The sequence below is a fragment of the Mesoplodon bidens genome (genome assembly GCF_964165515.1).
Source record: "Mesoplodon bidens genome assembly, chromosome: 20".
In the NCBI taxonomy this organism is placed as follows: domain Eukaryota; kingdom Metazoa; phylum Chordata; class Mammalia; order Artiodactyla; family Ziphiidae; genus Mesoplodon; species Mesoplodon bidens.
In genome coordinates, this window is record NC_138181.1 from 23,072,718 (window position 1) to 23,085,033 (window position 12,316).

General features: G+C 44.7%; 1 protein-coding gene across 1 annotated transcript; it reads left to right on the plus strand.

Moving 5' to 3' along the window:
* Nucleotides 1-1,027: 1,027 nt before the first annotated feature.
* Nucleotides 1,028-1,795, plus strand: LOC308608196 (nuclear pore-associated protein 1-like; the record flags this gene model as incomplete). The annotated part of the gene is made up of 1 exon (XM_081220920.1): nucleotides 1,028-1,795. One exon carries the CDS (start codon nucleotides 1,028-1,030, stop codon nucleotides 1,793-1,795), a length of 768 nt encoding a protein of 255 aa, XP_081077046.1.
* Between the last annotated feature and the right edge of the window lie 10,521 nt (nucleotides 1,796-12,316).

Sequence of the window (12,316 nt, forward strand, 5' to 3'; positions counted from 1 at the left end):
AAAGCCTTTGGCCAAGACCAGATCTCATGATATGTAAGAGGGTTAACAGAGCTGTTCATGTATATCTAATCTAAAAGAGTGAAAAGAAACTTTTGCCCTTAAGGAAGGTATGGCATGGATTTACTTCAAGTTCCTTTGCTTATAACTTAGAAGACACATAAAGAGAGAAGCAAATGTTTCCCAGTTTTGTCAACATGTATGTGTATATATATATATGTACATATATATATATATACATATATATATATATATATATATATATATATATATATTTTTTTTTTTTTTTTTGCAGTACGCGGGCCTCTCACTGCTGTGGCCTCTCCCATTGCGGAGCACAGGCTCTGGACGTGCAGGCTCAGTGGCCATGGCTCACGGGCCCAGCCGCTCCGCGGCATGTGGGATCTTCCCGGACCGGGGCACAAACCCACGTCCCCTGCATCAGCAGGCAGACTCTCAACTACTGTGCCACCTGGGAAGCCCAACATGTCTATTTTAAAAGGGAACTATATCATGATTTTTTTTTCCGTTTTGGAGAAGTTATTTGGTCCCATAAGCAGCAAATGTAAAGTCTCATATAAAATGCATACAAGCCTAAGGCTGAGATGCATCCATCAAAACCGTTCCGACAAAAATTTCTCCCACATTCAGCTTCTGTACAGAGTGGTTCCTGCAATTTTTATATTTTGAAAATTTCCTCATATTTCACACATACATCTGCAATCCCAACTTTCAAGGAAACAGTGTTGGAACTTTTCTGAAAATACTCTCAAAGGAAGCTTTGGAAGATGAAAATAAAAAAGTTGTTTTGATATTACAGCTGGGAGTCAGCAGGGTAGCAATTTATGACCTTAGGTCATTCAAGAGCCCCTTAAGAGATACAGGGACAAACTAGTGACACCATCACACACTCTGGGAGGGACTGTGTGACCGGGCTGTCCTACCGGGATCGAGTGCCTTTATCGTCTGGCTTTTACACACACCAAAAAGGCAGGACCCCATCCAGCAGGCCAGGGACTCCCATCTGGGGATGCTTCCCTTGGTGGACTGGAGAGACTCGCCAAAGAAGCCCGCGCTGTCTGCTCATAATTTCACGATGTTTGGCCACTCGAGAACCGTCAAGATTCCTCCACCGGGGCGCAGATTTACCCTCCTGCGTTCACCACGTGAGAGGGCAGTCACGGTTAGGAAGCCGGTACCATCCAGTCACCTCCCACTTCCTGGCCCAAAGGAGAGTGAGGTGAAGGTCCAAGAAGAGCCCCGAAGAGGCCTGCCAAAGATGGAGGATCACACAGAGACCGAAGGAGAAGACGCTCGGAAGAGGGGCCACCGTAGCAGTGGGGATACACCCTTGACATCTAGGCCCCAGGAGGCCAGTGGAGTCCTCACTTCCCTCAAGTGCAACCCTGAGCCTCTGGACCTCCTTCCCGAGCACCCAGGAGACAACTGGAGTGAGAACGTCCCAATGTCTCCCGTGAGCTCCTCCTCAGAAAGCCAGGTCATCCGCTCAGATGGGGATGCTGGAGAGGTCCTGCGTCCTTGGGAGCCTGAGTCCCATGCCACGGTGTTCTCTGCCCCAACCGCACGCTGCTCCCTGCTGCCAGAGAGGCCCACAAAAGAAGTGCTGGGTGAAGACCACCAGCCCAGCTCACCAGGCTCACTGATGGCTGGGAAGGAGCTGCAGCGTGAAAAGTCTTCACACATCCCACCAAGAAGCTCCGCTTCCCGGTATCTACCAGCAGGAGGCCCTGCAAGCGGAAGATTCCCCTGCCACTTTCTCTGCCGCTGCCAGGGCTGAGGTCGCCCCCATTAGGGAACGAGGCACCGACATGGGACGGAGGTGAGCTGCCCCCTCCTCCTAAGCTTCCGCGCTTAGCTGCTGCCAAAAGCCCAGGCACCCTGGAGAAGAACACTGAGTGTCAGTGGAACAAGATCCTGAGTAATACAAGGAAGGTCAGGGGAGACGGCAGTGCCCCTCAGCCCCTTCTCTCACCCCACCTGCCTCACAGACTGCAGACTCCCTGCCCCCGGCCACTCACACTTTGCAGGTCCCTGCCACTACCACCGACTCGGCCGACCTATATTCCAGGTCCTCCAACCTGTCTGTCCCTCCACCTTCCCCGACACCTAATACTGATCAGGAAACAAGATACACAATGCTTACTTTGTCTTACTTCTGATCACCTCCTAGCGATCCAGCTTTCTCCTTCCAGCCACTGTCCCACGAAAAGGAACCCTCAACACCATTTGTGTAGATTCTACCCCTCCTTTATACTTACCTACCCCTCTTCCAGTCCCTACCATCAATCCCCCTATTTTAACTGGGCAGCCCATGACTTCTATGGCAATCCCTTCCACCAGCATGGTCATGGCATCTGGAAGTTTGACCTTCCAGCCTACTGTAGATCCTGATGTCACTGACATGGACACGACTCCCCCTTCCCAAGCTGTCATTTTCCATTCCTTTTTTTCTTTTTTTAAAACACCTTTATTAGAGTATAATTGCTTTACAATGGTGCATTAGTTTCTGCTTTATAACCATGTCATTTTCCACTCTGCTCCTGTTTTTCCCAGCCTCCCATTTACAGCTTCGGCCATCATCAGTGCTTCAGCAGGCGGCACCTCTGACACTGAAGCTATGGACACCACACCTCCTTCCCAGGCTGTCATTTTCCAGTCTGCCCCTGTCTCCAGGCAGAACCACTACCCATTTCACATGGCTGTTGCTAGTTCTGGGAACACACCACCCAGGGACAGAAATGCCTCAGCCCATGCCTCGACTTATTTACCTGCAACGTTGGCCAACAGATAGACCAACACTTCAAGCTTCTCTTGCACCCAGGTCTCCTGTCTCAGGCCACATTTGGGGCCAACGATGGGCAGAGGCCTAACGATTATTTTCTATTGGGAAACCCAGTAGCCCCAGCACAAGATAAAGTCCTAAGCTCTCCTGCGGCCCAGCCACCAAGAGTCAGCACAGTGCAGTCAGAATTGCCGGGTTCCCTATTTGTCACCACCATTAACATGCAGCCGGCCTTTGGCGACAGCCCAGGCATTCTCCCCAGGGCTGTATCCATTGCTACCGGCTTTGGAGTTGCCAGCAGGTTGCCCAGTACTGGGGACAGTAGCTCGCTCTTTGCCGACACCACACTGGGCCCACTGTTCATGGGACATGCAGCCCTGATGGCTGGTGGGAGCCTTGGAGTCGGTGTGTCAGCCCCAGGCCTCACTCACTCAGAGGCATCCAGGCCACTTAAGTTTGGGGCAGGACTAAGTGGGGCACCCAGCACCATTTCTGTTCCTGCTTTGGGCCAGACAACCTGCGATCTACCTGACCACAGCAAGGCTGCTGCAGTAGGAGGGGCAGGCACCATCCCAGCATTTGGGAACACACCTGATTCCCCCTTAAATCCAAATACCTGGGGCCTACCTGGGCTGAATACAGGTGGTCCGGTGATGGCAGGGGACACCACCATACCTACGATGGGAGGCCCTCGTGTTTCTACTTTCTGTCACTGCACCCAGGGCCCATCTGGACGTAGAAAATCTACGTTTAAAAGTTCCATCACCGGAGACTGGGAGAAGATGGCAGAAGAGTAAGACGCGGAGATCACCTTCCTCCCCAAAGATACACCAGAAATTCATCTACATGTGGAACAACTCCTACAGAACACCTACTGAACGCTGGCAGAAGACCTCAGACCCCCCGAAACGTAAGAAACTCCCCACGTACCTGGGTAGGGCAAAAGAAAAAAAGAATAAACAGAGACAAAAGGATAGGGACGGGACCTGCACCAGTGGGAGGGAGCTGTGAAGGAGGAAAGGTTTCCACACACTAGAAGCCCCTTCGTGGGCGGAGACTGGGGGTGGCGGAGGGGGGAAGCTTCGGAGCCACGGAGGAGAGCACAGCAACAGGGGTGCGGAAGGCAAAGCGGAGAGATTTCGGCACAGAGGATCAGTGCCCTCAGGCACACACCAGCCCGAGAGGCTTGTCTGTTCGGCCGCCGGGGCGGGCGGGGCTGGGAGCTGAGGCTTGGGTTTTGGTCGGAGCGCAGGGAGAGGACTGGTGCTGGTGGCGTGAACACAGCCTGAAGGGGTTAGTGCGCCACGGCTGGCCGGGAGGGAGTCCGGGAAAATGTCTGGACCTGCCGAAGAGGCAAGAGACTTTTTCTTCCCTCTTTGTTTCCTGGTGCGTGAGGAGAGGGGAGTAAGAGCGCTGCTTAAAGGAGCTCCAGAGATGGGCACGAGCCACAGCTATCAGTGCAGACCCCAGAGATGGGCCTGGGACGTTGGGGCTGCTGCTGCCGCTGCCAAGAGGCCTGTGTACGAGCGCAGATCACTGTCCACGCCCCATTTCCGGGGAGCCTGTGCAGCCCGCCACTGCCGGGGTCCGGGGATCCAGGGATGGCTTCCCCGGGAGAGCGCACGGCGCGCCTCAGGCTGGTGCAACGTCACGCCGGCCTCTGCCGCCGCAGGCTCGCCCCGCATCCGTACCCCTCCCTCCCCGCGGCCTGAGTGAGCCAGAGTCCCTGAAGCAGCTGCTCCTTTAACCCCGTCCTGTCTGAGCAAAGAACAGACGCCCTCCAGCAACCTCCAGGCAGAGGCGAGGCCAAATCCAAAGCTGAGACCCGGGAGCTGTGAGAATAAAGAGAAAGGGAAATCTCTCCCAGCAGTCTCAGAAGCACTGGATTAAAGCTCCACAATCAACTTGCTGTACCCTGCATCTGTGGAATACATGAATAGACAATGAATCATCCCAAATTGAGGAGCCGTGTGGATGAAAGGCTCTTGGTGCTGCAGCCAGGAGTCAGTGCTGTGTCTCTGAGGTGGGAGAGCCAACTTCAAGACACTGGTCCACAAGAGACCTCCCAGCTCCACATAATATCAAACAGCGAAAATCTCCCAAAGATCTCCATCTCAACACCAGCACCCAGCTTCACTCAACGACCAGCAAGCTACAGTGCTGGACACCCTATGCCAAACAACTAGCAAGACAGGAACACAACCCCACCCGTTAGCAGAGAGGCTGCCTAAAATCATAATAAGGCCACAGACACCCCAAAACACACCACCAGACGTGGACCTGTCCACAAGAAAGACAAGATCCAGCCTCATCCACCAGAACACAGGCATCAGTCCCCTCCACTAGGAAGCCTACACAGCCCACTGAAACAACCTTAGCCACTGGGGACAGACACCAAAAACAACGGAAACTACGAACCTGCAGCCGGCAAAAAGGAGACCCGAAACACAGTAAGATAAGCAAAATGAGAAGAGAGAAAGACACACAGCAGGTGAAGGAGCAAGAAAAAAACCCACCAGACCTAACAAATGAAATAGGCAGTCTACCTGAAAAAGAATTCAGAATAATGATAGTAAAGATGATCCAAAATCTTGGAAATAGAATAGAGAAAATACAAGAAGCGTTTAACAAGAACCTAGAAGAACTAAAGATGAATCAAGCAATGATGAGCAACACAATAAATGAAATTAAAGATACTCTAGATGGGATCAATAGCAGAATAACTGAGGCAGAAGAACGGATAAGTGACCTGGAAGATAAAATAGTGGAAATAACTGCTGCAGAGCAGAATAAAGAAAAAAGAATGAAAAGAACTGAGGACAGTCTCAGAGACCTCGGGGACAACATTAAACGTGCCAACATTCGAATTATAGGGGTTCCAGAAGAAGAAGAGAAAAAGAAAGGGACTGAGAAAATATTTGAAGAGATTATAGTTGAAAACTTCCCTAATATGGGAAAGGAAATAGTTAATCAAGTCCAGGAGGCACAGAGAGTCCCATACAGAATAAATCCAAGGAGAAATACGTCAAGACACATATTAATCAAACTGTCAAAAATTAAACACAAAGAAAACATATTAAAAGCAGCAAGGGAAAAACAACAAATAACACACAAGGGAATCCCCATCAGGTTAACAGCTGATCTTTCAGCAGAAATGCTACAAGCCAGAAGGGAGTGGCAGGACATATTTAAAGTGATGAAGGAGAAAAACCTGCAACCAAGACTACTCTACCCAGCAAGGATCTCATTCAGATTTGATGGAGAAATAAAAACCTTTACAGACAAGCAAAAGCTGAGAGAGTTCAGCACCACCAAACCAGCTTTACAACAAATGCTAAAGGAACTTCTCTAGGCAAGAAACACAACAGAAAGAAAATACCTACAATAACGAACCCAAAACAATTAAGAAAATGGGAATAGGAACATACATATCGACAATTACCTTAAATGTAAATGGACTAAATGCCCCCACCAAAAGACACAGATTGGCTGAATGGATACAAAAACAAGACCCATATATATGCTGTCTACAAGAGACCCAGTTCAGACCTAGAGACACATACAGACTGAAAGTAAGGGGATGGAAAGAGATATTCCATGCAAATGGAAATCAAAAGAAAGCTGGAGTAGTAATTCTCATATCAGACAAAATAGACTTTAAAATAAAGACCATTAGAAGAGACAAAGAAGGACACTACATAATGATCAAGGGATCGATCCAAGAAGAAGATATAACAATTGTAAATATTTACGCACCCAACATAGGAGCACCTCAATACATAAGACAAATACTAACAGCCATAAAAGGGGAAATTGACAGTAACACACTCATAGTAGGGGACTTCAACACCCCACTTTCACCAATGAACAGATCATCCAAAATGAAAATAAATAAGGAAACACAAGCTTTAAATGATACATTAAACAAGATGGACTTAATTGATATTTATAGGACATTCCATCAAAAACAACAGAATACACATTTTTCTCAAGTGCTCATGGAACATTCTCCAGGATAGATCATATCTTGGGTCACAAATCAAGCCTTGGTAAATTTAAGAAAATTGAAATTGTATCAAGTATCTTTTCCGACCACAATGCTATGAGACTAGACATCAATTACAGGAAAAGATCTGTAAAAAATACAAACACATGGAGGCTAAACAGTACACTACTCAATAATGAAGTGATCACTGAAGAAATCAAAGAGGAAATTAAAAAATACCTAGAAACAAATGACAATGGAGACACGACGACCCAAAACCTATGGGACGCAGCAAAAGCAGTTCTAAGGGGGAATTTTAGAGCAATACAATGCCACCTTAAGAAACAGGAAACATCTCGAGTAAACAACCTGACCCTGCACCTAAAGCAATTAGAGAAAGAAGAACAAAAACCCCCAAAGTTAGCAGAAGGAAAGAAATCATAAAGATCAGATCAGAAATAAATGAAAAAGAAATGAAGGAAACGATAGCAAAGATCAATAAAACTAAAAGCTGGTTCTTTGAGAAGATAAACAAAATTGATAAACCATTAGCCAGACTCATCAAGAAAAAAAGGGAGAAGACTCAAATCAATAGAATTAGAAAGGAAAAAGGAGAAGTAACAACTGACATTGCAGGAATACAAAAATCATGAGAGATTACTACAAGCAACTCTATGCCCATAAAATGGACAACCTGGAAGAAATGGACAAATTCTTAGAAATGCACAACCTGCCAAGACTGAATCAGGAAGAAACAGAAAATATGAATAGACCAATCACAAGCACTGAAATTGAAACTGTGGTTAAAAATCTTCCAACAAACAAAAGCCCAGGACCAGATGGCTTCACAGGAGAATTCTATCAAACATTTAGAGAAGAGCTAACATCCATCCTTCTCAAACTCTTCCAAAATATAGCAGAGGGAGGAGCACTCCCAAACTCATTCTACGAGGCCACCATCACCTTGATACCAAAACCAGACAAGGATGTCACAAAGAAAACTACAGGCCAATATCACTGATGAACATAGATGCAAAAATCCTCAACAAAATACTAGCAAACAGAATCCAACAGCACATTAAAAGGATCATACACCATGATCAAGTGGGGTTTATTCCAGGAATGTAAGGATTCTTCAATATATGCAAATCAATCAACGTGATACACCATATTAACAAACTGAAGGAGAAAAACCATATGATCATTTCGATAGATGCAGAGAAAGCTTTTGACAAAATTCAACACCCATTTATGATAAAAACCCTGCAGAAAGTAGGCATAGAGGGAACTTTCCTCAACATAATAAATGCCATATATGACAAACCCACAGCAAACATCATCTTCAATGGTGAAAAACTGAAACCATTTCCACTAAGATCAGGAACAAGACAAGGCTGCCCACTCTCACCACTCTTATTCAACATAGTTCTGGAAGTTTTAGCCACAGCAATCAGAGAAGAAAAAGAAATAAAAGGAATCCAAATTGGAAAAGAAGGAGGAAAGCTGTCACTGTTTGCAGATGACATGATACTATACATAGAGAATCCTAAAGATGCTACCAGAAAACTACTAGAGCTAATCAATGAATTTGGTAAAGTAGCAGGATACAAAATTAATGCACAGAAATCTCTGGCATTCCTATAAGCTAAGGATGAAAAATCTGAAAGTGAAATCAAGAAAACACTCCCATTTACCATTGCAACAAAAAGAATAAAATATCTAGGAATAAACCTACTTAAGGAGACAAAAGACCTGTATGCAGAAAATTATAAGACACTGATGAAAGACATTAAAGATGATACAAATAGATGGAGAGATATACCATGCTCCTGGATTGGAAGAATCAATATTGTGAAAATGACTCTACTACCCAAAGCAATCTACAGATTCAATGCTATCCCTATCAAACTACCACTGGCATTTTTCACAGAACTAGAACAAAAAATTTCAAAATTTGTTTGGAAAAACAAAAGACCCCGAATAGCCAAAGCAATCTTGAGAACGAAAAACGGAGCTGGAGGAATCAGGCTCCCTGACTTCAGACTATACTACAAAGCTACAGTAATCAAGACAGTATGGTACTGGCACAAAAACAGAAAGATAGATCAATGGAACAGGATAGAAAGCCCAGAGATAAACCCACGCACATATGGTCACCTTATCTTTGATAAAGGAGGCAGGAATGTACAGTGGAGAAAGGACAGCCTCTTCAATAAGTGGTGCTGGGAAAACTGGACAGGGACATGTAAAAGTATGAGATTAGATCACTCCCTAACACCATACACAAAAATAAGCTCAAAATGGATTAAAGACCTAAATGTAAGGCCAAAAACTATCAAACTCTTAGAGGAAAACATAGGCAGAACACTCTATGACATAAATCACAGCAAGATCCTTTTTGACCCACCTCCTAGAGAAATGGAAATAAAGACAAAAATAAACACATGAGACCTAATGAAACTTAAAAGCTTTTGCACAGCAAAGGAAACCATAAACAACACCAAAAGACAACCCTCAGAATGGGAGAAAATATTTGCAAATGAAGCAACGGACAAAGGATTAATCTCCAAAATTTATAAGCAGCTCATGCAGCTCAATAGCAAAAAACAAACAACCCAATCCAAAAATGGGCAGAAGACCTAAATAGACATTTCTCCAAAGAAGATATACATACTGCCAACAAACACATGAAAGAATGCTCAACATCATTAATCATTAGAGAAATGCAAATCAAAACTACAATGAGATATCATCTCACACCAGTCAGAATGGCCATCATCAAAAAATCTAGAAATAATAAATGCTGGAGAGGGTGTGGAGAAAAGGGAACACTCTTGCACTGCTGGTGGGAATGTGAATTGGTACAGCTACTATGGAGAACAGTATGGAGGTTGCTTTAAAAACTAAAAATAGAACTACCATACGACCCAGCAATCCCACTACTGGGCATATACCCTGAGAAAACCATAATTCAGAAAGAGTCATGTACCAAAATGTTCATTGCAGCTCTATTTACAATAGCCCGGAGATGGAAACAACCTAAATGTCCATCATCTGATGAATGGATAAAGAAGATGTGGCACATATATACAATGGAATATTATTCAGCCATAAAAAGAAATGAAATTGAGCTATTTGTAATGAGGTGGATAGACCTAGAGTCTGTCATACAGAGTGAAGTAAGTCAGAAAGAGAAAGACAAATACCATATGCTAACACATATATGTGGAATTTAAGAAAAAAATGTCATGAAGAACATAGGGGTAAGACAGGAATAAAGACACAGACCTATTAGAGAATGGACTTGAGGATATGGGGAGGGGGAAGGGTAAGCTGTGACAAAGTGAGAGAGAGGCATGGACATATATACACTACCAAAGGTAAGGTAGATAGCTAGTGGGAAGCAGCGCACAGCACTGGGAGATCAGCTCGGTGCTTTGTGACCACCTGGAGGGGTGGGATAGGTAGGGTGGGAGGGAGACGCAAGAGGGAAGGGATATGGGAACAGATGTATATGTATAGCTGATTCACTTTGTTATAAAGCAGAAACTAATACACCATTGTGAAGCAATTATACTCCAATAAAGTTGAAAAAAAATTTTTTTTAAAAGTTCCATCACCAAGGAGAAGAAATCTGTGTCAAGGGACATGTCAGTTTCCACCTTCCATCAAAGCACACCACATCTGTTGGAGTTGCAAGTGTGTGTACCACCCGTGGGTTTCAACACACTTCCAGTTCTACCTTATTTCCAAACACAAGGGGCCCACCTGCCCACAATCCAGGTGGTGGTCGTCTAGGATGGAAGAACATCATTCCCATGATTGGAGGACCTGGTATTCCAGCTTACAACTGGGACCCATCTGGCCAATACACAGGTGGTGCGGATGGAGGGAACAGCATCTCACTGGTGCTGGAGGCCCTGTGTCAATAATTGCCATCAGACTTGGAACCATCTGTGCAGAGAACGGGGGGGGCGATGGGGGACAGCACCACACCTGCTGTGACTGGATACACTTTTGGTGCCACATTCATACAAAGCACCTGGGGCACCCCCTGGCCAAAACCCAGGGGGTGCCATGGGGGATGGCACCATCCATATTTAGAGAGGAACCTCTACTCTCAGTAAGAACACTGGACCCCCAAGTCAGGACACCCCTCTGACTTAGACGAGCCAGCATTGTGTTTGGAGGTTCCTGGTCAGGGCAGCTGTGCCTGTGCTCCTAGGAGTCTGGCAGCCTCATAACCTGCCCAGGGCTTCATAGGAGCCATCAGCTAATTCCCTTCTTCTATGAAGAAACTCAAAAAATGAAAAGCAGATCTTATTCTGCAAACTGTGTAACCATGAATGGACTTTGCCTCACTGGAAAGCGGCTCAGCCCCTTTAAGTGAAACTTAACCTCCTCTCTTCCTACAGCAAGCCGGAGGACCACACCTCAGGGGTGTGCAAGAGTGTGTGTGTGTGTGTGTGTGTGTGTGTGTGCGCATGTGTATGTGGCGTATGAGCCCACTTCAGAACTACACCAGACTTGAGAAGTTCCAGTTAGGATAATGGAAGAGAGCTGCATGTATCATCCACTGTGCCATCCCTGGCTTGACTGTTAACTTGGCGGACCCAAGCTCCGGGGCAGTTTTCCCTAGACTTGGAACTGGCAGGATGCCCACTGCTGCTTTCAGATGCTTCCTCTCCCCCTATGCATTTGCCTCAATGGGCCCTTCTCTTTCCCAGCTTTATGTACATATATATATATGTCAATAAAACCTTGTTCATATTTTTTAAAAAAAGAAAATATTTTAATGACAATGCTATTATAAAATGACAGAAAATGTAAAATAAATGTCATGGGGATGTAATGTACAACTTGGCAAATATAGTCAATAATACTGTATTAACTTTATAAGGTGAAAGATGGTCACTAGACTTATTGTGCTATGTTGCAATGTATACAAATGTTGAATTACTATGTTGTACACCTGAACTAATACAATATGTCAATTATACCTCAATAAAAAAAAATCAATGGGGGTGGAGTTGAGAAAAATATTCTCTCTTTGCTAATTTTAATTTTAGGAACAAAAAATTAAGAAGTTTGCATACAAATAATAGAGAATAGAGTAACTCATAATTTGAGTAGTCATGAGGCATGATATAAAACCATCTGTTGTTTTCCCCAAAACAATAAATAAATAAAAAGTTTAAAAAAGCAAAAAATAAAATGGTAGAAAATATATGGGAAAGTGTCCGACATGAATAAAACAGAAGTCAACATAAGCTTTACTTTTCTCTTATTGCCTTAAGCCAACTTTCAGTATTAGAAACATAGCACCTCAGTTCTTACTTCAGAATTTGTCACTACAAATCACATTAAAAACAAAGTAAGTTAGTCATTTAAATAGCACAGAATCATCTTCTAATAAAATAAGATTGAGCAAAAATTTGAGGAAACAAAGATGGTTAGCAGGTAGAGGTAGGGTTTTACTTGTACTGATTGTTGAATACTCCCATTTATAAATTTTGTTTTACTAAAAAGAG